General features: G+C 38.7%; 1 protein-coding gene and 1 long non-coding RNA gene across 5 annotated transcripts in view; one reads left to right on the top strand and one right to left on the bottom strand.

The window, feature by feature from the left end:
* The window catches only part of LOC308190202, a 45,357-nt gene extending 33,547 nt beyond the window's left edge, over positions 1 to 11,810 (bottom strand). For 3 of the 4 annotated variants that reach the window (XR_013947003.1, XR_013947004.1, XR_013947005.1), the window contains exons 1-2: positions 10,680 to 11,810; positions 8,769 to 8,886 (exon numbers count right to left, since the gene is read on the bottom strand). This is a non-coding gene — a long non-coding RNA (uncharacterized lncRNA). The remainder of the gene's footprint in view (positions 1 to 8,768; positions 8,887 to 10,679) is intronic. The other variant, XR_013947006.1, reaches the window with a different exon arrangement.
* Positions 11,811 to 12,069: 259 nt separating this feature from the next.
* The window catches only part of MEOX2 (mesenchyme homeobox 2), a 55,942-nt gene continuing 41,382 nt past the window's right edge, over positions 12,070 to 26,629 (top strand). The window contains exon 1 of the mRNA XM_080581230.1: positions 12,070 to 12,852. Coding sequence (XP_080437356.1) covers positions 12,342 to 12,852 — 511 coding nt within the window. The 5' untranslated portion in view covers positions 12,070 to 12,341. The remainder of the gene's footprint in view (positions 12,853 to 26,629) is intronic.

The following is a 26,629-nucleotide window of genomic DNA, read 5'->3' as shown; positions in this document are numbered from 1 at the left end:
TTTCTTGCTTTTTTTTTTTTTTCGTGTAAGAGTGAAGTCTGAACCTAGATTCACAGTGTCCTGTCATAGACTATTTATAACACCATATGCAGATTGCTCACTTTAATGCTTTGAGCAGAAATACATTACAGACCAAAAATGCAGCTACAATTATAACGAATTATAGAATTCTGGAAATGGGGGCTGAAATTCTAGCCTCTTTGAAGTCAGTAGCACTCAAACTGTTAGACTTCCAGCAGTTTTCTTCACAAAGCGCTGTTCCATATTATAACAATTTAACTTGCCACTAGCTTCATGGTGAAGTTTGCTAACTGGACCATAACTCCCAATTAACTCACTCTGATATAATTCTATTCTTTAAGAGAGTGAAACCTATTCAAAAGTGTTATTAAATAAGAATGCTTTCAGGGAATGCATCTCCTAATTCTTGCTACATAATTTACTAGAAACATTTTTAAAGAGGAATACGGCATTTCTGTTTGTGTAGCAAGCAAACTATTCTTAATGACAGACCTGAACTGAATGCTTATGATATATGTTTCTAATTTTAGGTATAGTTGCCTTACATTTATTTGGTTTCATTTCTTTTACAGTTTATCTTGCCTGTTTAGACAATCAGTTCTCCTGTTCCGTGCACAGCACCTGACATAGAAGGGCAAAGATCTCAACAGAGATCCTATTAAATTGTTACTAATGATTCAACTGGTCACCATGTAAAATTAATTATTAAGGTTGTAGGTATTTTATCAGCAAGAACACAATGTATTACCTGTTTCTAGCAATTCTATGCCAGTACCTTATTAAGGTGTAATACTGACGTGTATATGACAGTTCTGAAAGGAAACGTGAAACATATTTGAGGAATACAATCAGTGTTAAATGGATTAACAATAGATTTGGCTTTAATACAATAAATCCAGAGAGACTCTGAAAGCACAGGAACTAGCTACGTTTTCTAAGCAGATGTATTTCCTACTATTTAATGTATATAAAACACATGAATTGAATTTGTTATTGGTATTCTGTACCATGAAGAGAGTAACGAAAAAAATCCATACTACCATTCGTAAGCATAATGTTAAATAAAAGAAAATAGTGTCTCGTACTTGTCGGACAAGTATTCACAATAAAATCATTATTAGAGGACATTCATTCAAGCAGGAACACTTGTTTGATTTGTGACAGGCCAAGGCTGACTAGGCCCAATGACTAATATGCCCTGTCACCAGTACAAAATAGTCTTCCAGGCAATATGTTTGGGAAACTGGACTTTTTCTGCTCATGCTCTTTCTGATCAGACTTGTCTTTTTCTGGCAGCTTTTGCCAGCAATCAGATTCACTGGAAACATAAAAGAGAAAATGATTGCTGGAGTTATGCTGAACAAGCGGAGCGTTATCTTTCTTCTTGCTCTGTTTGCCCATGTGCACAATGAAAGGAAGCTGGCAGAGGTCCTGATCCAGGAAAAGGATTATGGCCTTTATCATCAGACAATAAGTTGAGCAAATTGCAGACCACAAACTACTTCTCTTCGGCATACTGCTGAAGGACTCATGGCTGAACTCGGTGCCTTAGAGGTACTAGGAGGAAGTACAGGGAGGTCGTAAAGATGAGTAGCCAGAAAATGAGGGATGCTTATGAAAGGTTTGCTGTTGAGCAGTGGGCAGAGGACAATATAGAAAAAATCTATAATTCTAAAGCTTTAATGTCTTTATTATTTTTAATTAGCTTCAAAATGTGTAATAATCCATCATACTGTTACTCCAAAGTCTTTGTTGTTCACGTAATAATCTTCCAAAGAGGAGTATTTGACACACATGTGACTAAAGATTGAGATATGTGGATTTTCAAATACATACAGTGCAGCCAGTAACTAAGAACAGGACTATTTGTTTAATAGTGGCTCCATTCATTATAAATAAATGAAAGAGGATTTTAAAAGCAGGGAGTTAGAAATAAAGACTTCCACAGCCAGGGAAATAAAATCTTTCTGCTCTTAGTCATCTTTGTTATCATACAACCCTTCCTTAAAACTGCTTCAAGGGGTACAGAAGAGAGGTTTCAGTGCTATACCCTGTAAAATTAAAGATTGTAAAGCAGAACACTGACATGGTGACTGAACCCCTTTGAGCTTTTGAGCTGGTCTTTGGAACTTTGGAAGGAGTCCAGATTTTTGCTAACTCTTTGTTTCCAATCCAAAATAATCTGGAAATAATAGCTGTAACAGGAATGATAATAATGTATACCTGTAATAAGGATCCAAACTGGCTGAAATATGTCAATTTAGTCTCTGGTACTAGTGGTATGAACTTTGCCTTAACGTGATTACTTCATATGATTTTTTTTTTCTTTTTTCAAATGCAAAATGGTTTGAGGGCTGTTTAAAGTATTTTTTTCCAGTGTAAATCAGCAGACACACACAACAAAAGGACTGAAAAAGACTGAGCAGAAATCTAACCCTCCAAAAGTCTTTATGGGTAAACTGTTTCCCTAATAATCCCTCATTATATAAACACCTAAATAAGATATCTAGAGAAAATTGTCTGAAAATCTGACAGACTCAGTATCTTTGAAGATTCTGCAAAGCTGGTCTACTAACAATGGTTAGCTGATTGAATGAGGCAACAGGGAATTATGAAGACTGCTTATTTTTCTGAATCCAGAGGTTTTATTCTTTTCCCTACCCCTAGCTTCAGAATCACTTTTTCCATACAAATTGGCATGGTGTGGTCGACTTTCCCTCTGATATTCCAAATTCCTGATACTCTCTGTGTGGGGAACTGCCGCTCACGCCAAAGGGATGCTTGGCTTGTTGTGCTCTCTTGATAGATACTTCAGCAATGCTGTTAGATTAAATAGCAAGGGACAGCAGAATTTTAGTCATGATCCATCAGGCGGATCTGAGAGGAGCCGTTTGCCCTGAGAGAGGATAGACTTTCGAGACATATGGTGCTATAATGGGGGGGGGTGGGGATTTTTCAATTCCAATCCACCCATTCCGGATGAGAGAGACTGAGCTAATACCCTCGTGTATGGTGCAGTGCATGTAGCTACGGAAGTAGCGTTAGGATGGAATTTATGGACTCTCTAAATTGTTTGCCAGGAAATGTTTACTAGCTATGCACAATAAACGACTGTGAAAGCGTATTCCTGTGTTTAATATGATATGGTTATTTCCTTATATTTGGGCCATACTATTATGATACCAATAAAGGAAACTTAAAAAAATAAGAAAACAAACAAGCAATGTATGTTCATATTTATGGGACTTAATTTGGGAAAGTCTGATGGACTACAAATTGTACAGGGTAATCTTACTGCATGCACCCCTGGATACACGCCATGCCTGCCATATTAGAATTTAAATGTATGACTTATTTTTAGAGTGAAATATTCTCATCATCAAGCCAAGGTATATGTTAAAAAAGACTTGTTACCACAGCTGCAGGGGTTCACATGTATTATGTACTTCATACATAATGAAATTAATGAACGTGTATACAGAAAGACAACCTACTTACTTTCCAAAATGGGCACACAGCTTCACAATTTGGAAATTCATTAGGCAGTATTGAATTGCAGTCTGAAATCTTGGAATTTTGCTATGGGATGTGACCTTTACATCCACACAGCTCCCTGTTATACCAGGGACTACTGTACTGTTTTATAGGGTATGTTAGATTAGATACATTCCCAAACATTTTTCTCAGCTAGGAAGTGAAATCAGAATTTTGGTAATCTGTGCAAAGAGATTTTTCTGTTCCTTCGTTTACTTTAATGTGAGGCATTCTGGTTTTGTGTAATGCATCTAAGAACTATCCCCATTATTAAAAAGAAAACAGTCACTAACCTAATTTGTTTTAATCGTACATTAAAGATTTGAGCCTGGAGGTATGTTCGCCTTTTTGCGTGGTTGAACACCCTCTTACAGTGTATGCATGTGCGTATATATACATCCACTATGCTGTTTAGCAGAGGATTTTCAAAGCTTAATAAACAAATCTTTGTAGCAAAGCAGTTTCTCAGTTTCTACTTGTATTTTCTGAAAATAAGAATAGCTGCAATAGACAGGCATACTTTCTCCTTTGATTGCTCTGAATATAACGAAGAAGATTAATTGATAGAAATGAATGAAAGAAAAGTTAAAGTTAGAGGTCTCAACTTCTATTACAGATTATCTAAAGGTTTTAGTGCAATAAAAATTTGAAAATGCATTAAGAAAACAACATTTTATCCACCAGATCTCTTTCACACTTTTGTTTTAAAATGTAATTTTCATTTTTTTTGTTTGTTTATTTTTTCCACAAGAAAGAATATTTATGTGTAGCTGCACTTTTTGAAATTGCTATTGCAGTCTAACAATGAAGCTGATCCTGTAAAGTATCTCCCGTGAGGACGATGGGGAAAAAATAAGACTCAAGGTCAAGCCTGAAGACAATTCATGTTATAAAACACTTAAAGGATGAATTGTTTCTTTATGATACTTTCAGAGACTCTACCAAGATGATCACAATATTGAAAGCATATAAAGAATACATTATTCCGTGATGGTGCTAGAGGTAAAAAGTAGTAATGAGAAAGAGGCACAAGAAAAACCTTGGTGACAGCAAAACTTGTTTCTACAAATGGGGATCAGTACATTTGGATGCACTATGAATAAATGATTCATACCGTGGGATATTAGGTTTCATTCAAACTTCATTGCTTCAAATGAAAGAGCTTTAGATGAGATTTTTATTTTATTTTATTTTATTTTTTCATATTGTAAAAATACGTTTCTCAGCATAATCCTACTGCCTACAACTAATAAGATGAAAAATCCAAAATGCTTCCAAGTCAGTTTACCTGGACATTGTCTGCTTTATTAGTTTTAATTGGTGTTGTATTGGGTATCATGAATGAAAAGGCACGGCTTTCAATATAACATATCCAAGAAGCTGACATGTCTCATACTTTTCTCTTCCATTAGAGACATGCTATGTCTCCAGATGCTGGAGTCTGGATTTAGGGGCATATACTGCTCTTGCACAAATAAGAGTTGCATATGTTACGAGTTAATTCCATTTTGTTGTGTTCTCTTGCACATGGCATTTTGAAACAGTTAAATAGAAATATATTTTTAGTTTGCCATCTTGTATTGAAATATGCTTGCATTATTAAATAAAATCTAAATCCCTAAGTGATATGGTCTATGGCTGAAATGCACAAATATGTAACGTGGACAAAATGCCTCTAAGGGAACTGTAGAAATCTAGAGAGTGTCCCCACATGCTGTATTTTGCATGTGTGTCTCAGTCAGCTGTAATATATGTCAAATAGTATACCTCTAACTTGCTATACAGCTGAGCTTTGCCAAGCCCACAGTGCTAGGCACTAGACACAGTTTTGGAAAATGGGATAAGGAATAAAGAGGTTTCACACTTTTATTATGGGCATCTATTTTAGATGAAATGCATGAGACAGGCACCAATGAAGAGAGAAAGGTGGCTCCTGAGAGTGATTCAGTGTGCCAAAGTCTGATACATATACTTAGATGGTGCAAAAGCACCTCAAAGACAGTCCCTCAGTGGAATAGTTTATTGTACCCACCCTGAGACCTATCTGTATTGCATCAAAGGCCACATAAGTGTGATGCATAATAAAGCATAATGAATACAAATATCTTGGAAAGGTTAATTGCAAGAAATAATATATTCACAACATATTTTTTTTTTAATTATATATGTATATATATATACATATATATATGTATATATATATGTGTCAGTCTCCTGAAGGTATTCTGCTTGGACCTTCTTTAAAGATACGGAAGATGCTGTCTAATTTTTTAAACATCAGTAGTGTCATTGACTCCATCAAACTTAAAATAATTTCCTGAATGTCTTCATATCTTTGAAACAAATATGATTTCATCTTTCGGTGATCCCTCTGCAAATTAAGCTCATCTTGGCATGTATTTTTAAGGGAAAGGGAAATCTATCTTTTTTTTTTTTTTGGGGGGGGGGGGGTTGGGGAGTGGGCAGTGGAGGTGTCAGACCTTTTTAAAAAATTTTTTTCCCCTACAATCTGTAATACTAGCATCTAAAAGAATCAGCATAAACTAAAATGGTCGTTTCAAACAATTTTTACTTCATATTTGATTTCTCCTATTCAGTATCTATTATTAGCGTGATCTGGCATTAGACATTGAGGAGTATGTTGCAGCTATGACTAAAAAAGTACATGCAATTTTTAGCTGTTTCCTACAACTAATATTAATTAAGATTCCAATCCTGCAAATGCATCTAGTCAAACAAATCACCATCAATACAAGCAGGACTCTGTGAAAACACAGGAGTACTCCTATGTGAAGCAAGTGGAATGAATAAAGCCTGAACTCTCTGGGGCAGTGAATATCTTTCTCTTCTCATTACTCGCTAGTTCTATGTTTCTTCTCCAAGTCTAGAGCTCATCACACTATAAATCATAAGGAAATATACCTGCAGAGTAGGTGACATCATCCCAGCAGCTATTAAAATCTAGATATTTTGTAGTTATTTATTTTTGGGGCATTCATCTATGCATATGTGTCTTTTTCTCATTCCAGAGCGGAGAAAATTAGAAATGACTAGGAATACACACACTGAGTAATATTTTCCTCATTAATGTGCAAAAGAGGTGATGAAGATTAGTGACTTATCACTCTGTTAACATCCCCTGATGGAAGCAGAATTATGAAATATGCCCCCTGCTGCTAGTCTTGTAAGGGCCTGGAAATGTCAGTCAGGGTATGGTAAGTATTTCAGGTAATGGTAGGATTTTCTTTTTCTCTGTTTTGGTCTTGGTAAAGTAATCATGCTGTATATCTACCCAGTAAACAGCTATAAGTCTTGGTGTGAAAGATTTGATACACATTTGAGTGAGCTAAATTTTTTTTATTCTGGATGATCAAGTATAATCAGCAAAATATTAACTGTACAGTGAGAAGTAAGCATTAGTAAAAATACAAAGTGCTCAAAATACACTTAGCCATTCTTCCATCTGTATCTTTATTTTTGATGAGGGCTCTAGTAAAATATCTTCTGAATAGTTATCAAAATCCACAATGCAAATTGTATCAAATAATATAATGAATAATATGCAAAAATACAAGCCCTTTTTCCTCTACGATTAGTAATTTTAATAGGAGAATTGACTGAGTATTGTGTCCAATTGTCAAGATCTGAAGAAAACAAAATGGAAAACATATTTTTTCAGGCATCATTGACTTGCCTGCACATGCACTTTGAATACATTTTTAAATACAAATGAAAGATGTATAATTAAAGTACCCTGTACCCTACAAGGATTTTGATAACTTTTTTTTTTTTTTTTTTTTAAGTTTGGAGTTCTTAAGTGGAGGTAATACTAGAAAGAATGAAACAATTGGTAAATTGCAATATAACATGCAGATTGGGAAACAAATGGTATTATGCAAGAGAGTTCAGTTTGCAAATAAATTATCTATTTAAAACATGGAAACACACACCAAGGTTTTGAAGATAACTTGTTCTGGGGCTTTTGAGTATCTAATGTGGAATGCAAGTTTCCTGTAGTTTAAACTCTAAAAGCATTCCTGAAACATCATAGTTCAGGTGTGAAGCCTCAAGTACATTAACCATTTTAATATTTCATCGGTTTATTTAAACTAAATAGAAAGCATAAGATATTTTACTGGTTCGAGTGGGTTGGCAACTGAAATAACTTTTAATGATGTAATGCAAACTTGTAAATCATTTTCAGTGAGGGCCTAGTTCAGCACAACTTTTATGTAATATACTAAATTGCTGGCATAGCTTTAAAATTTGTAATACTTGGAGATCATGAAAATTAGAACAGAATCCATATGTACACAGGAGAAGTAGCTGAAAATATGGATTCAGGCTTAAAGTTTTTATAGATACGTTGTAGTCTTTAAACCAAAAATTGTGTCTGATAAGTGTTAAACCAATGCACATGTAAACGTTAAAAAGAATGAAATGGAAGTACACCACAGAAATGCAATGTTAAAGTTATGTGGTACGCTTTGTGGTAGTGTAATTTCTCACAAAAACTGTTTTTATGGTGAAGTATAGGGAAGATACTGCCATACCATAGGTATATGAGAAGTAAATGTGATTATTGACTATTTTAACTAGGCAGGGATATTGTATTATTGACGAGCCAGTCAAAAAATTATTCATTTTCTGTGCAAGGACTTTCAGTTAAGGCATCCAAGCATCTTTGAAATGATGCTTAATCCCCTGGCTTTATTATTGCTTATATATGTAGATTTCCATCATAGCATAGGTATCAAAAGAAACGAATCATACTGTTTCCATGGGACTAAAACAGGGAAATTTTAGGGAGAAAAAAGAAAAGGTGGAAAATAAACATATATCTGTTGTGAATCTGGATTGACTCAGGTTAAATAATGATGCCTGCCTTCATCAAATTGCCATAGAAAAATATGAAATGATCATAATTGCAGTACAATAAACTTTCGTCCTCTTGCTTTGGTATGCTCTTGAGTACAATAAAATCTTTGGCTAAAATAAACTGAATTCATATTTTTAAGCTTTCTCTTTGACAGTAAGGAGAATATTCTCAAATGGTGCAAATTGGCATCACTTTGCTGACTTTAACAAAGTTAGGATAGTTTACACCACCATAACAGTGGTCCTCAAATATGACTGTCTGATTTTATTGTACTATGCATATTGCAAATATGCGAACTGCACACTAGAAAGAAATGTTCAAGAATCTTACTTACATTCTGATAAATAGTCAGGAAGATGGTGCTTTTAGCCTCCAAAGTGAAATACCGACTACAAAAGTCCTGAAGCGGAGAAATTGTGCGCTGGTTCATTCGGGTCAATTTTATATGATCTCTTTTGCCATAAATCGTAAGTTAAAAAAAAAAAAAAAAGAAGAAAAAAAAGAAGAAGAAAAAAAAACAACAAAAAACACAAAGCGAATGCAAATATTAGCCCATATATGAAAATATAAATGATGTTCCAAACTGTGTTGGCTCCAGATGTTTTTATGAGTTAAACAGTTTACTGTTTTCATATTTAAAACATTCTATTTTTTCACTTGATGTTATAAGCTTTGGGCAAACTTGCTGGCATTGATTTAAGTTACGCTTTTGTACCATATGTAGGTCAAACACACATTCTAAAAAGATACAATATGAGCAAGAATCTGATCATTTATATTGGGAGGTGATAGCTGCTTACACTTTATTCAGTAATTATTGCACTGAGAAGCTTCGCACAGAAGCTTTCTTTGACTGAAAAATCATACATTTTTACAAAGGATGATATCATGTAACCATAATTATTCGATAGCTCCATACAGAAACTTTTTGGATTATTCCAGTTAACGTCTGAAGTTTTTTATTTGCCTCAACATTAGTTGCCTATATTGTTTAAAATGAAAGCATAAAGCTCTGTCGAGATTTGTATTTCCAGTTCTTGCGTGCTTAAAAGCGCTTATTGAAGAAGTAATAAGAACACTTGATGCGGAACTTGTGTACTTATTAAGGGACTCAATAGCCAAAGGAAATACAGTTCCGAATATTCAGATCTAATTATGAAGCTGATGGCAAAGACTTAGTCATGCCATTGTAACTTCGTTATTGTGTTCTTTTTATTTTTATTTTTATTTTATTTCTTCACCTTTTGGACCCTCTCCTACCTCTCCCTAAATGTGCTATTTGGCTCTGTGTCTTATTTCTCTTGGAAACCTAATCTTTCTCCCTCCCCCTCGCACCCTCTCGCTTTCTTCATTGTGCTTCACTTATTTCACTTTTTTATCTTGCGCGAGAAATCCTGTGCGGCCATCCCCTAGAATAAAAAAAAAAAAAAAAAAAAAAAAAGAGAGAGAGAGAAAGAGAAAAAGAAAAAAAAAAAAAAAAGGCACTTTTATTCTGCCTTGGGTTGGGGACTTCCCCGGCCCCTTCGCAGCTGTGGCGGTGTCAGGGCTTCAGCGACGGCTGCCCTTGCAGGAGGAGTCCTTGCATTCCTGCCCCCCGGCCCCAGCCGGGCCCCGGCCCCGGCCCCCCCGACGGCGCCTGGCCCCCGTGTCCGGGGCGGGCGGGCCGAGAGCAGCAGGTTGGAGAGCCGCGCCGGGGCGCGCCGCGCACGCCGGTCCCCGCGGAGGGGAGCGGACAGGAGCGCAGCGGCCGCCGGGGGGGCCGCGCCCGCCGCTCCCGCGCCCACCTGGGGCCGCCCCCGCCGGCGGCTGCCCCTATGCCGCCACCGGCACGGAGACGGGCCAGGGCCAGCGGAGCCGCTGCGGGCGGCGTGCCGGTGGCCGTGCGCCGGTCGTCGCTTCGAGGTACTGCCGGCTGGCCGGGGGCACCGCCACCCCTGCGCTCGCAGCCCGGCGGGTTCGCAAAAGCAAGGGGTAGTTCAGCCATTGAGTTTTCTTTGTACTCCTTGCTTTTAATATTAGAGCACATATTGAAACGATAAACACAATGAAAAGCACAAAATATTTCATCAGTGTTGTAACTGTATATTTCCTTTATTCTGAAGAAATATCAAGTTTTGAACAGTACACAGAGGCAGCAACTTCTGCTTTGGACGCAACTCTCTTTTTAAAGACCGCGTTGTTACAGTTAAAACTAAAGACAATTCTTAAAAAGCATTAGATGTCAGAAAAGGGGGGAAAATCTTACCGTCGAAAGACTGCTGCAGGTTCCAGCTCAGTCTGAAACTGCAGGGAAAAGTGGAGCAGCTGCTGAACAAAAGTTTTAGATTTTTTTTTTTAGAAAGTCTGCAAAACTAATTTCCCACAAAATAGGACTCAATTTCCGTTTAAGAAACTAGCTCTTGCAAATCTCATACAATTCCTGATTTTTTCCAATAGCAATTCAAATTCATTTTATCTTTCGCACATGGACCCAAGAATTTAGACTTAAATTGCATGAGCGCAATGGCCTTTTTTCTTTCTTTCTTCTTCTTTCTTTTTTTCTTTCCTTTTTTTTTTTTTTTTTTTCTCCTAAGTTTGGTTTTCAGGGAGGAGGAGGAAGGTAGAGCGAGGAGGAAGGGCCAAAGACCACAGCGTTACGGCAGTGGGCACCTCTTTGGTCAGCGATCAAGAAACGCGTTATCCTAATTTAAACCAGTTTACAGCCTTCTTCGTGGCTACTGTTAATTCCAATGCAGACATATTAAGAAAAGAAAGATAAACCAAACCCAGGCTCTCTAGGTTGTCCCTCTTGAGACACTAAAGTCCGCAACGAAGCAAATGAAGACACAGCGACGGGAAGTTACGCGGGCTGCTTTTTTGGACGGGAAGGGGGCAAGAAAGGAGCCTTGTCTTTCTCCGACCACATTTGGCGGCTCGTTGAGCGCCGGCGATTTTCTTGCGGCCCCAGCCGCAGGGGGTCGGCGGCCTGCGGCCCCCATGGCCGGGTGCGGGGGGCGTGCGTGCGGCCGGGTCCGCGCTGCGGGGCCCGGGGGCAGCGCGGGGGCAGCACGGGGGCAGCGCACGGAGCCGGCCGCGCAGCGCCCAGGTGCGCCGGGCGCGCAGGTGAGGCTGCAGCCAGGCGCCCTGCCTGCACCCCCGGGGAGAAGGGGCCGTGCGAGCCCCGCACTTCGCCCCGCGGGAGGTGCCTCAATTCTTTGTCGCTCCCCTCTTCCCTGGGTGTGGGGGGGACACACGCGGTGGCACCCCGGGCGGTGACCCGGTGGCCCTTCCATCCCTCCTCGCCCTCTCCCCGCCCGTGGGGGGGCGCGGGCGGCCCCGGGACGGCCCGTGGGGGAGGCGGACGGGGGGCGTGCTCCCCGCGGGCAGGGAGGGAGAGGCGGGCTGTGCCCCCGCGGAGCCCCCATGGAGCCGGCCCCCGCCCCCCCCCCCCGCCGCTGCCGCGGGCGCCCTGGGCGCGGGTGCGCAGCGCTGCCGCCCGCTGACGGAGCGGATCGGCGCGGGGACGGCGCTGGCGTTTTGGAGGGAGTTTGCATGTGGTCAGTGCTGTGTTGCTAAGCCAGCCCCCAGCTCACATTACACACTACTGTATTTATAACCTCTCGGAGCCGTTTCCCCCTTCGAGCAGTTCTCTGGGACCACCTTCTATTGGCTTCAACCTCTCCCACTTCTTGACATCTGAGCAGCTCTGAGAAAGGCTCATCTAGGTCCGAGTGTTTATGCAGCGGAGACTGGCCGCTAGGGCTAAAGACCTGGATTATCTGAGCTCAGCTGCCTGCTGCAAAGTCTGTCGTTGCCGTTTTGGAAAAAAAAATCCCAACCCCGACCTGTTTACAGTGAAAGTTGACAAAGGGTGGTGAAGTTGGATCCTTCCTAAACTCTCCTGCCTGGAACCTGAGACTTGCATGCCATGGATCACACACTCTTTGGCTGCCTGCGCAGCCCCCATGCCACTGCGCAGAGCTTGCACCCTTTCTCCCAGTCTTCTCTTGCCCTGCATGGAAGATCTGACCACATGTCCTACCCTGATCTGTCTTCTTCTTCTTCCTCTTGCATAATAGCGGGATACCCCAATGAGGAGGGCATGTTTGCCAGCCAGCATCATAGGGGGCACCACCACCACCACCATCACCACCACCACCACCACCAGCAACAGCAGCACCAGGCTTTGCAGACGAACTGGCACATTCCTCAGATGTCGTCTCCTCCCGCCGCGGCCAGGCACAGCCTCTGCCTTCAGCCCGACTCAGGAGGACCCCCGGAGCTGGGCAGCAGCCCCCCCGTCCTGTGTTCAAACTCTTCCAGCCTGGGCACTAACACCCCCACGGGGGCAGCGTGTGCGCCAGGGGACTATGGCAGGCAGGCTCTGTCCCCGGTGGAAACAGAGAAGAGGGCCGGCAAAAGGAAAAGCGACAGCTCAGGTAACGGCTCACGCTTTCCCCTGCGGGGTGGGCGGCGGGTGTCGGGGGGAGCTGCGCTGCCGGGCCCCGGGTGTCCCGGCTCCGCTCGGCCCGGCTCGGCTCGGCACGGTCCCGGCGGTGCTCTCGCCTCCCGGTGCCACCGGACTGCTGGCTCGCTGCTTCCCTCAACCGCGCTCTCGGGATGTCCATCACGAAAGCGAGCTTTCTTAGGGCTGGGGAGGTGCGTGGGGGGGAATAAAAAGGAAAAATCCAGCACGTGATAGAGCATGAAACGAAGGTGGCGGTGGTGGTGGTGGTGGGGAGAGTTTCCTACAGTCAAGGAGAGAAGCGGTTGTAGTTTTGGTGAGGATTTGAGCATCTGGTCCCGCGCCCCCCTCCCCCTGCCCGGTACGCCACTTCTGCTGCAAACTTCGGAGCCCAGCGCTCTCCTTCCCCTCCGCCCCTTCCCCGCCGAGCTGCCGGCAGCTCCGAGGCGATTGCACAACGGTTGGGAACTCTCTGGGAAGCGGGGCTCCGTGACAAGAGTTCGTGCCTCGCTGTCCTGTAGGAGTTGGCTGTGCGCGCAATGAAGTGCTCGGCGTGGAATGGGCAAACGCTGGGGTCTGTAAAGCAAACGGGGGAGTTGGAGTTGCAGAAAGCCACTTCAAATTGGTGGTGCCGGGGGCGAAGGGAAGGAAGGAGCTGTTTGACTTTTAAATAAAACACTGCAATTCTTGCTTAAAGACGAGCTGAAGCCCTGTAGACCCTTAATAATTCCAGGGGGGGTGGAGGGTGTCTGCATCTCTAAGCGTGCAAAAACCTTTCTAAGCATGCAAAAACCTTGATATAATCCCTGCTTCTAAAACAGCGAAGCCTGTCAAAGTCCCGCTCTGACAAAAGACACTCCGCGAAGGCGATGCGATTGATGGCACTTCCGTCAGAGCACACATAAACTGAAAGGTCATCAAAAATATACCGAGACAGGCAGTAGGCACTTGAAAAAGAGAGGACTCAACATTTTGAAAACTCAAGAGCGGGCGTAGCAAACCATTTGTTATCAAGGAAGAGAAAGTGAAAAGCTGCTCCAGACAGTTACAAAGTTCACTATAGAAACTGTGACCTTTTTCACTTGAAATGTTGTGAGTTTGGTAAAGTGGTAAGCAATAAAAATTATTTTAAAAATTAACCCTGGAGGATGCTATTGCTTTGATCACTGTCCATTACATTAATAAATATTTACAGTAATTCAGGATGGGCTTAACTGGGTTTTATCTTATGTAGCTGGGCTGAAAACTTCCAAGATTAAAAGCCGTATTTTGTCGAACACTGGTGGTGAGCTCTATCATTGCATCTTCATTACATTGTATGAAATAAAATGAACTCTTGGATTTTGTGAGGCATATAAGGAATACTAAAACTTGCGTCCCCAATGCTACTGAAAAGAACTGGATGCCAGTTAGTGTAAGGATTTATTGTATTTGTCAGTGTATTTAAAGCTGAAGGAAAAAGAAGGAAATGGGTCCCTTTCACCGTCAGGGAAGTATCTGTATGGGTTTCTGTTTATTTAGTTTTGCAATGCAAACCGAAAAAACAGTGGGAAATGTCACAGACCTTACCCTGAATTGACTGGAGCCTTCCATTGGATTTAGTGGACAAGAGCTGGAGCCTCTAGTCATGATTATGCTTACATTGCACTGTACTACGAACCTCACTTTCTAAGACTTTCTGAAGCTCAAGGCAGGTAACTATTGTTTCCTCCCTTCCAATAAGAAAAAGTATATTATGTCTATTCACACAATTAGGAATCCCTTGAACTGAAAATAGGCATCTTTTGACAACAACGGGGTATCTGTAGTATCTTTGTTTTTTCTTCAGGAAAAGACTGAATTTTGGACTGAATATTTAACCCCACCCCTTTATTAATCCTGAACGCTCATGCTAGATATTTAATGTCCTCTTAATGCATGGCAGCAAGAACTAATTTTATGTCACTGCAGTTCTGTATTTGTAGTCAATAATTGCCCCTCATTTGTCATAAAATCAAACCCTTTATTTCTCACTAATCTGCTTTTTAAACAAATTACCATATTTTAAAGAATTTCATCCACTCCCTCCTCACATTTTGGAGACAGATTCATCCCACTTGCAACTACTTCAATAGGCATTTGTGTAAAATCCTTAACAGTAAATAACTAAGAAGCAAAGAGAGACTGTTTAAGTTTCAGTGCTAGCATTCTGAGACAATTATTAATGCTTCTGCTTATTTACAGATATATTTCCTCTTCTCAAGCATAATCACATAGAGCCACAGAATGTCCAGTGACTTCTTGAGCACTGAATCTCTTCCATATTTCAAAAATGAATTAACCTTAGGCTGCCCCTTTCTTGCAGTACTTTGCTTTCACTCCTGAATGTTGATCAGGAATGTTGATTCATAAAACTGAGTTTATGGGTAGTTTAAAGAAAGAGTGAAACGCGAATAATACTCGTATCATTTATATCCCAAATTAATAACTGTTGCTTAGCCATATAGATGCTGTGAATATTTATGGTAAGAGGTGCCCATTTTTGCTTTTTTGTTAGGATGGCGGAAATGTAATTTTTTTAACAATGAAAAAGATTTTGGATGATGGGCTGTGTGTTTGTTCCCGTGCTTGCTCTTTTTCCCTGAAATTCACGTATTGCAGGGAATGCGAAGATAGAGACAATGTTTGTGCTGTGCTTTGTTATACTTTTTGTTTGGGATTAAGGAAGCAAGGTGAGATGTGCTTTTGTAGTAGCTTTATATAAGCTGTCTGACTTACAGTTTTCTTTTGCTCTAACCCAGGTTTTAAGCAGTTCGGGAAGTACCCGTTGAAGATATTGAGTAGGCTGCTACAGAACAGGGTGAAATTGCCAGCTGTTCTTGTTACAAAGGACTGGGAAATGCTGCTTACTTAGCTATCAACTCCTGTACACTACAGCTGTCGGGGTCTCCGTGTTTTGTAGTCACTCTCTCATTATCTTGAGGACATTCCTTTCAACCTGCGTAGGCCCAGCAGTGGGTTAGTAAACATGCAGACGAGCTGGGGAGGGATGCACTCAGATATGTAGACGTTTGCATTTTGCAGTGAACAATGTCGTCTGCAACCTTGCCTTCCTAATTCAGCTCTCATTATGGCAAGGATGTAGGAGGAAAGAGACGATAGCAAATCTGAGGATAGGTTGCAAATACACTTATTTTAAAATGCACTAATAGTCAGGATTATCTGTGTGCTAAAGAGGTGCGGATGAAAACCATGTTGAGTGCATAAAAAACATACTTGGAGCGCATTGTTACTTTGTGGTATGCGTTGTTTTTTATGGAATATTTTGGAGTTTTTTAATTTTTCCCCTTCATATTAGTTGCCCATGACTTTTGAGGCCATTCTATTTTAATTATTTTATTATTTTATTTTATTTTGAGTAGGTTTTGATTCTCAGAAGATACAGAAAACATCAGATGCAAAATTAATACTACAATGGTCTCAGTTGGCTTACTTCAGTCCAAGTTTTAAGAAAACTCCACTCAGGAGAAAAGCCCATATAGAAATGTAATTTAAGTTTATGGAGAAATATGAAAAGAAAGTGAATGTGGTAGTCTTAAGGAAACCTAAAATGCTATGGAAATAAAAAAATAGTACTAAGCTGAAAAGATTAGGGAGTGGGTGAATACCATTAAAAGAGTTCTTTTAAGAACTACAACTATCCAAACATGTATATCGTGACAGATAAATATATGTTAAAAATAAATTTGATTCCAGTAAGTTAAAGTATAATGTAATTAAACACACCCCCACGCACAATTTTATTTATTTATTTATTTAGTCAGTTTGACATAGAAAAATATTTCTATATGGCATAGTTTTCCAATGAAAGGCTAGTAGGTAATAACATCTATTCATATTTTTGACTGTATTTACAATAATATCACGTAGAAACATTGCTGTTAAACGTACAAAAACATTTCAGGATTCCAGTGTTTCAATAGCTGTTCTGCTGTTTTTTTTTTTTTTTTCCATTGACAAATCACATGAAAAGTAAACAATACTTTTTCTCCAGTGTTTTAACATCTTTTATAACCTTCCTATTTTCAGCAAGCAAGCAGTAAAAGTTACATCTCCAGAGAATTTATTTTAAGCACATCTAAATATCATAAATCATATATAGTTGTTTGAAAGGGTCTCTGAAAAACGGGTCATTTTGATAAATGATTATAAATACTCTGAAATCATTGGTTTTGAGGACTTTTGATTGGTTTCTGAAACACATCAATAAGAAAAATGAGCTGCACACTTGTAGTCAAAAAGAACTGTGTAACTGATTCATCAATGTGTCTGTACTTTTCAGCATGGTTGTAAACGGAAGCAGGAAAAAATACATAATAAAGCACAGTTTTTCTGGAAAGAGTTAATTTGTTTGGTATCCAGTATCAAAAGTGCCACTTGCCATTATAAAACAAAACAAAACAAAACACAAAAACAACAAACCCCAAACTATAGATTTCATAAATGAAGCAAATTCCAATTTGGTGAATAGTAATCAGCTATCCTAGTGATTTTTCTAGGAGAAAATTAATAAGGCTGCTTGCTTAGCAAACATTGGGCTACAATAGTGGTGGTACTTGCTGGATCGTGTAACTGATGAAAATTTCCAATATATTCATGTTGCTCTCAAGAAATACAATCAATAATTTTTCTAGAACTGTAAAAATTTAAATCCCTATTCTACTGACATATTCACAGAAATTCTTGCCCATAGCCAAAGTAATTTTGTGTGGACAGAAATAAGTATGGCCTCTAATTATATATTTCTGTCTGTTTGTATATATTATTCAGTAGGATTTACACTCCCCCCTCACCTTTAGAAACATCTGGGTCTCAATCTAGCAGTTCACTGGAGCACAAATATTTTTTTGTGAGACATTCTATTGACTCTAGTGCAACTACTTAAGTGCTGAAGGTTTTTTAAGCCATTGGAGCTTAATGCTGCTACTCTGGTTTGAATCTTTGGCACAAAAATATAACTTCATGTTATTCTTTTATTATTTGGTATTAAGCAATGTCAAGCATCCCAGTCTTCAAAGCAAAGTCACTGAGGGCTCTGGATGAGTAAGAAATGTGGTGCTAGAACCAAATGCAGAAAGAGATATGCACGCGTGTATTAATGATCCAATTGGTATGGCAATGTTTGGAGAACTGAAAATTTCACTAAATCTTATTCAAGAAATCATGACTGTACTTACTTTTTAACACTTTTATTCTATTGTTTTATAGTAGGGAAAGTACAATGTTTTCTAATTCTTGCAAATATTTACTGATAAAATATTAGGATTGTCTGATAATTTGATCATTGCCAATTCAGCATTATATATATACATAAAATGAATTTTAATTTCATTCATTTTAGCACCCTAGGGCAAAATTTAACCTAACATGTTTAGCGTAGCTTCTCTAGTATTTTGCTTAGTAAGTAATCAAATTCTGGATTTTTTTTGTGTTGTCATTTGTTTGTTCTCAGACTGGTTTCCCTTTTCAGATGTACTAATTATTTAATAAATTGTTTTTAATTGAGACTGTTAATCTGCATACAGTTTGCCATTTGTAAACATTCATTCTTTAGTGATGTGATGACTCAACATGCTGTAGCTTTGAAGTTCTCAAGAGTTGGACTGGTTTCTGTGTCTAGAAATTTAAGGGAAGGTGGCAACATTATCTTTGCTGCTGTCCGGTAATAAACTGATATTGCTCACAGGATTATTGCTTTCTGCAAATGCGATGCTACATGACAGCATGAATGGTCACTGTAGCATGTTTCTTTCAGTAGTGAAATGTATTCTACCCAGGAAGTTTTGCTGGGCTATGAAAAGGAAGCAAACTATATCTGGTTTCATCCACTACATCCATGAAATTTAAATCCATCAGTTAAATGCAGTATTGGTGGAGTTGGGTTCAATCCTTTTCTTCTTATTATTTTTTTCCTATTCTGTCCTTGTTCTAATACGTTTAAGAATGCCACTTGAAAGGAAAGTCATATTTTAAAAATATAAATGCTTACACATGTCACTAATAAGGTTTCTAACTAAAATAGTGTGGTGTTAAAGAAGTTTGATAAATGGTGCTTGAAACTACTTCATTACATCAGTCCACAGCTGGGCACTGAACCTAGCCTTCGGACCTGTCTCGATCCTGTGCCCTATCCTTTTATGTCTATTTCCCCAGTCTATACAATGTAAATGCCAGTACTTTCCTTCCATTTGTTAAGTACTGCAAGCTTTTATTAACAAAAATACTTCTGAGTGTGTGCGCGCGCTTTTTTTAGGAGGCTTTAAAGACTTACAGGTCTGCATCATCATTTCTAAAGTACTGCTGGTGGCAGGGTACAGCTACGAGCAACACGGGGGATAGCCACCTCACAGAAAAAGCTTTCTTTCCTTTACTCAGCAGTCACTGACATCACCTTTACCAGCACAAGTTTGCTGTGGCTGCATAGGTGTGCGTAGCAAGATGTCATTTTACTTCTGGGGTCTGTATCTGGGGTCTCTGATGGCTAGACGGCTACTTTTCTGCTGTATTCTATGAATTCAAAAATAGCCTGATGGGATTATGGTGGATGTACACAGTCCATTTCTGTATGTATCTGAAGTATATGAATCAAAAAAAAAAAAAAGTTACTGAAGTAAGTTATTTATGCTAAGTGAAATTTCCCCTTGGAAGAAACTGATGACAAAACTCCCGCTGATTTTTGTAGGGCCACACTTTAAGATGTGTGTGATAAATTTAATTTAGCTTGGGTGGAGGAGGTAGACCAGTTAGTTGTGCTTGTGCTTATGCTTTTTGTGATCAACTATGTGGTATGTGCTTCCAAGAACAGAGGCAAACAGAACAAATGAATGTTAATTAAAAAAAAAAAAAGACTGTTGCCATGGGTCTTAGGTTTCTAGTGGGGTGGAAATACATTTGTTGTTCTTATTAATATATTACAAAATATGTGCTCTTTGAGAAGTTCACTTAGTCTATATCCATTTAAAATAATACTTTTATAGATAAAAAATTAAATTTAAATCAAGGTGATGTTGTTCAATCTTTACTATTAAATATATGTATATGTAACATCACTTGCAGAGAGTTACGTTGTTATATCCTAGCATTCACTGAGTGATGTAGAGAAGAAAAAAATCATTTATGTAATGAGACAAAATAGTAGACAATGTTGCCATACACGAGGAGCTGCTTCTAAATGTTCAAATAAACATCTTGGGCTGTCAAAAATCTACTAATGTTAACATAAGTGATATTAAAGGTGCAACATTCATTGTTGATTAGGGAGGATGCCCTTCATTTTGAGATCTTGTACCTATAGAAGACAGTAACATACCTCCTATTTGGAACATGGGCTTACTTTTCATACAGAATCCTGAATTTTACAAATAATTTTAGGGGACAGTTATTTGACTGGAAGTCATGCATATTACCATGCATATTAAATAAGAATGTGATTGTATATCAGAAGAAAAATCAGAAATCACATTTGGAAACTGGCTATTTAGTATTTTGTTGTTTAATGGTGAATGAAATAATCCAGTACTACAGTATCTGAAATCACTGGACCCATTTGCTAATCACCTAGAAAAAACCAACAGTCTAAACTTTGCATTGAAAATTACTTGTGTTTGAACAAACCTTGCAATGATAGAAATACGGGCCCTTAAAATGCATGAACAGAAGAAAACATACATGAAAACATAATACTTGCTTGAAAGAGAAGTTATTTTGTATTTGAACTTATGTTTCCTTTTATCTTTCTTTTCAACAAATGAAATATAATAATTGACTAAACAGCAAAAGAAACAAGTCTGAAAGGAATGAGGCAAATCTTTCATTTATAATGGAAGAGCACAGTTTTACTAAACCAATAAAATCCAGTGAATTATGAAACCTTAACTGGAAGCCAAGTAATCCTTCCTTCCTTCCTTCCTTCCTTCCTTCCTTCCTTCCTTCCTTCCTTCCTTCCTTCCTTCCTTCCTTCCTTCCTTCCTTCCTTCCTTCCTTCCTTCCTTCCTTCCTTCCTTCCTTCCTTCCTTCCTTCCTTCCTTCCTTCCTTCCTTCCTTCCTTCCTTCCTTCCTTTTTCTTTCTTCCTTCCTTCCTTTCTTTTTCTTTCTCTCTTTCTCTTTCTTTCTTTCTTTCTTTCTTTCTTTCTTTCTTTCTTTCTTTCTCTTTCTTTCTTTCTTTCTTTCTTTCTTTCTTTCTTTCTTTCTTTCTTTCTTTCTTTCTTTCTTTCTTTCTTTCTTTCTTTTTCTTTTCTTTCTCTTTCTTTCTTTCTTTCTTTCTTTCTTTCTTTCTTTCTTTCTTTCTTTCTTTCTTTCTTTCTTTCTTTCTTTCTTTCTTTCTTTTTCTTTTTCTTTCTCTCTCTCTCCTTTCCTTCCTTCCTTCCTTCCTTCCTTCCTTCCTTCCTTCCTTCCTTCCTTCCTTCCTTCCTTCCTTCCTTCCTTCCTTCCTTCCTTCTTCTTCGTTTTCTTCCTTTTCTTTCCCTTTCCTCTTTTTTATAAAACTGTTTCTTGTACTAGAGAAAAATTGGTTGATTGAACATTATTTTATAGCAAATAGGATATGAAAAACTAAAACTGAAACAGATTATGGCAAGCTTTTAAAGGTCCTTCTTCCTTCTGCATTCTCTTAGATCTATAACAACTTTATATATTTTTTTATTTTTAACAAGTGAGCCCAAACAAATGCTGCTGTACATAAATTGTGTTAGATGCATTTCAGAGTCCTTTGCCACTATTATGAATTTTAATTCTTTGACTGCAATGCCAGTATGCGTTTAATTTTGGATGTTGGGAGATGAATAAAAATCTGTGTGTACTGACATTGAAACTAACTCCTGATAGGAGCCAGGGCTTCACATCAGGTGTACTTGCATTGCATTGATACAAACACACATGAAGTTAGGTGGATGTTTACATGTTTCATTGAACTGGGGGCATTAGTCACTCAAATTTACCAAGCAGGATAAAAAAAAAAAATGGTTTCCTACTTTGGCCCTTCTAAATATAGATACTAAAAATCTGTTGGACATATGTGGACTGACAGTATAACTGTGAAGCGAGTGGAGTGAACAGTGGGGTTTTCTACCTGCCAAACAAAAAATGGCATATCCTAGAGGAGTGCAGTGTATGGTGAATGTGCACAGGGGCTTCTTTGGAAGGAAGGGGGTTCTTCAGGGTGAGTGAAGCTTGTCCGGCATGTGGGTCTCAGTTGCTTTTCAAGCCTTTAATTTTCTTCCAGCTGGTGTAGAATACTGGAATGCTGTAGGCCCCATTCCTTTGCTTTTGAAAAAGTGAAACCTACTTGTTAAAATGTGCTTTTTACTGTAAAAAGAATGATAGGGACAGTGACTAAATATCTCCCAAATTCTCAAAAATATCAACTTGTTTAACTTTTTAAGAAAAAACTGAAGTGAGATGCTTTGGTAAACTATACAATGACATATTTTTTGAGTCTTTGGTATGCTGAGCTGGTAAAAATGGTGTGAATGGAAGACTATGTGGCTGTGGATATGTTGACCGCTTGAAGAAACGATATAAAGCCTTGTGTTTACAATGCCAAACAACATTTTCTGTCAGAAGAAAACAGCAGTCTAATGTGGGTTAAGGCATATTTACTCCTTTCAAACTGATTTTTTTGAACTAGACTTTAAAATCTAATAGTCTGTGAAGTGATTAGCACTCTCACCTTGCACGGATTTAGGGAGCACTGAGAATGTTGCAAGCCGTTTGCGCTTTGGGGTTACTAACTGCATGCAATTCACTTAAGTGACATAGTAGTATAAGTTTATTTTTATTTTTTTCCTTTTTATTTTTTCCCCTATATTCTTGTTTTGGGAGTACCACAATGACCTCAAGCACCAGCTGTGTACTAAGTTCTCTGTGTTCCTAAGGACATTAGAACAATAAATACTAATGGTCTCACCCCCAGCTCCCCCCCCCCCCCCCCCCCCCCCCCCCGTCTCTCTCTGTCCCTCTCTCTCCTTTTTTGTTTTTATTTTTTAAAGATGTATGTTTCTGAAGGAGTGTGCCTGCACATCCTTTCAATCTCCATTTATGCTTGCAGAAAGAATGCTCACTTTATTGCAAAACAAAAAATGTCACCTTTTTCCAGATTTCCATTAGAAGTAATTTACAGTACATCTAATAAAATGTACTGTAAGATGCACTAATAAGATGTACTTACATCTAGTAAGATACAGTAATTTACAAACCACAGTGATCTGCTAAATAAAACTGTACTTTTAGGTAATGTTAGTTTGTTAGGCAAGGCAAGATAAGCCAGTTATGGATCAGTGGAGCAGAGTCAGATGAAAATAAGAGGCTTCGTTAGCAGCTGTCCACAAGGCAATGCAAATCTGCAGCATTATATTTTCTCGTATTATTACCACTTTTATTTACATGATTTTCTAATCAGTCCTATTATTGGGCCAATAAAGAGCGTGACTATTCTGTCCACAGTGTTTGCTTTTATGAAATAATGCATTATTATTAAAAGTAGTAAATAGAACTATTTCAATTATAAATTAAAAGAAAAAAATGATGTGAACAAACACAGGAGAAAAAGAGTGCAAATATTTTAGGTTGGTTTAAATTCTGAAGAAATATGCAGCCAAACTTTCCTGTAGGTTTGGCTTAGCTTTGTGTTTTAATTTTTTTCTTTCACTTGTTCTGACCCCGTCTCTTTTTACACTTCAATACATTGCTACAATTTTATGAGGCAAACAGCTTTATTGCTTTAATACAGAAATCTAGCAGTATTTGAACCTTGTAAAGTTATCTTTATTTCACTGTTTCCAAACTGAAATTTAGATGTGTGGAGAAGGCACCAATTGAGTTTGTAGCCTGCTGGCATGAGAAATATCATGGATTTAACATTTTTGTATTTGCAAACATATCAGGAAAGCTTTGCCAGACATGACACCCAAACAAACACTTTTTTTTGTTTTCTTTTTGGATAGAGATTTTGTGTTTTAAGTACAGAGGCTAAACGGGTCCAGCCATTTTGAAGTATGTTTTATGAACTATAACTTACAGATAGATCCAGTCCTTCAAAGTTCTTAGGAATGCCGTTTCCTTCCTCCTGCACAAGTCCCTCACTGTTTACCAGACGGAGTTCTTTATAATATATGTATATAAATGTGTAGTGATACTCTAACCCTGTCAAAGCTTATGTTACTTAGCTTACTTAACTAAGTTAATTCTGTTGGAATTAACAGTGTAATATTCAAAAACTTAAGCACAAGGCGTGTCGGTTGCTACTCTGTCATTAATTCTTTTGGCTCGATGGTGTGCAGCTAAGACATGTTTGTAGTTACACAACATATGGGTAGATACCATAAAAATATTATTTATGGAGGCTCTGGCTTGCTTTGTGTTTTTCAAGCATGTTTCCACAACTAATTGGTAGTCTTAATTCACACACATACAAACTAAAAGCTGCATCCATGTTAACCTTGAAACACATGGTTGACTTGATTATGTAGATAAATGGAAAGCTTGATGCTGCCCGTATAGTGTAGTCTGGCTGCATGTTATTGCTGGTTTATTAAGTAAAAGGACCATGTTAATACATCAGCAGTCTTACTTCAAAAGGCAGAGGTGAAATCTACACTGAACTAGAAATGTAAGAAACACTGCTCTTACGTGAGGTGTCCATGTGCACGGAACCTTACTTGTTCAGAAGTTACCAGGGACACACACAGACACACACACACACATAGTCTCTAAATACTTCTGGAATAACATTTCTGCAAGTTTAAGAAAGGCTGGGATGAAGCAGTTTCAGGGAATGTGTAGTGTATTGCACAACAAGCAGATAAAGGAGGTTTCATGAATTTGCCTTTTTACCTTCACTGTCATTTCATTTAATGTCTCCTATTTCCCTCGTCTCCTTAAAGCGTAAAAATTAGCTTTATGAAGTTAAAGCTGGTTTCTCTGTAAAAGAGGACAGTGTTTCCTTTCCCTCCAGGGCAAGAATGTACACACATATGGAAAAAATGCTCACAGCCCAGACCTGGGGGCAGTCACAAAGTACTTTTTTACAGGGACAAGACAACATTGTCCTTGGCTTCCTCAAAATGGGGTGGGGAGCCATGGGCTACTTCTTGTTCAGAACTGAGTGAGAGCTATGGTTTTGGAGATCATTTTGCCACTTGAGCTTGCAATTTGTTTTTATAAATCTCTCTCTCCAATGTGTTTTCATATTGTTTTGCAGATGACTCTTACACCATAAAGCAGAAACTGAATTCTGTTCTTCTGCCCTGATGTTCTGGACTCCTCCTTTACCCCTGCCAAAACCAAAACTGATCAAATGATCCTACATTTTAATCATGCCCTTCTGAAATTCTCTTCCTAGAATCATTCTTCTGGTGCCAGCTTGTACTATCTCAGTACAAGCAATTTCTCTGCAATGCTTTGCCTAACTCCTGCTCACAGGATACTTCTGTTCTCTAATGCTTCTGTTCTCTTATCGCATTCAAGATTGTCTTCTTAAATGTTTTCTTTTCAGTACCCTAAGTGTGTTCATCCTCTGCCCATTTACACTCTTTCTGTGGTACAGCTCACATTAATGAAAGAAACGTTCAGAAGCAATGTTGTGCCATTAACTCACTGGCCCCAAACCATCAGTTGTTTTACTGGGAACATACTTTGGTTAACTGTTGGTCAATCATAGCTTTTCTCTGCATTTATGGTGTATAAGAAAACTTTAAAAGGCTGAAATTTAAAAATAATTAAATACATAAAAAGATACTTCATGTGTTCTCTTCTCTTGAGGTTTTTACTTCATAAGTTTGCACACCATAGAGCAGATTCTGCAAATGGCGGTAGCAGAAATCAAGCATGACCCAGGCACGATGATGCCAATGGTTAATATTTTATACTAGTGATGTAGTCAGTGTCAGCAGAGCCTTATATAAAAAGGGAATACTAAGACAACTGGGTGAAAAAAATGAGTTTAACCACTTTAAAATGTCATTTTTAATTCTAAGATTGTAGTTAATAACAGATTGTGCCAGAAGGAACGTGCTTCAAAGAACATGAAGTCATTTTTTGAAGTGGCCTGTAAACTCTTTAAATGTAGTTGGCGATTTGTCTTTTCACTCTAGTTTCCTGTAAGACGAATTTTGAAAGTAGTAAAATGTATTTTTTAATTCAATTTAATTGGTATAGTAGACGTATATACATTTCTAGTGTGTGTATGCACGTGTGTGTATCAAATCTAAAATAACAGCAGATGTGGATGAGTCCTCTTGATTTGGCTGGACTAACAGTTGGTTATAGTGTACTAGTTTGTTCCTAAATGTGTTTTTAAAACACTTTGAGGAGGGTGAGAGATCTACAGGCAGGGAGAGAAAAGAGAAGGGACAGGAGTCTTGCTGATACCTTTTGAATGTTTGGGCTTGGCAATTTACAGTTATTTTCAACATCTACATGATATATATATATTATATATACATATATATTTTCAGTGTAATATCAGTGAATAGAGTGCATGGCAAAATTACAGAAGATATTATATCTGAACTCTGGAGGCATAAATTCACATGAGGATCAGATCACAAGATTGGCTGCTTTCCGGCTAGTATCCAGTGGGCTTTTTTCCCAAAAATATCGCAAAAATCACCATACAGTTTGGCGTAACCATTCAGCTCAGTGAAGAGGATTCAGTTCCAGGACTGAAGTAGCCAAAAGAACTAAATGCCAGAATTGAGGTGCATTTACAGTTTAGT

The sequence above is a fragment of the Anser brachyrhynchus genome (assembly GCF_964034855.1).
Source record: "Anser brachyrhynchus genome assembly, chromosome: 2".
Classification (NCBI taxonomy): Eukaryota; Metazoa; Chordata; class Aves; order Anseriformes; family Anatidae; genus Anser; species Anser brachyrhynchus.
This window is presented reverse-complemented; position numbering and strand designations above follow the sequence as displayed.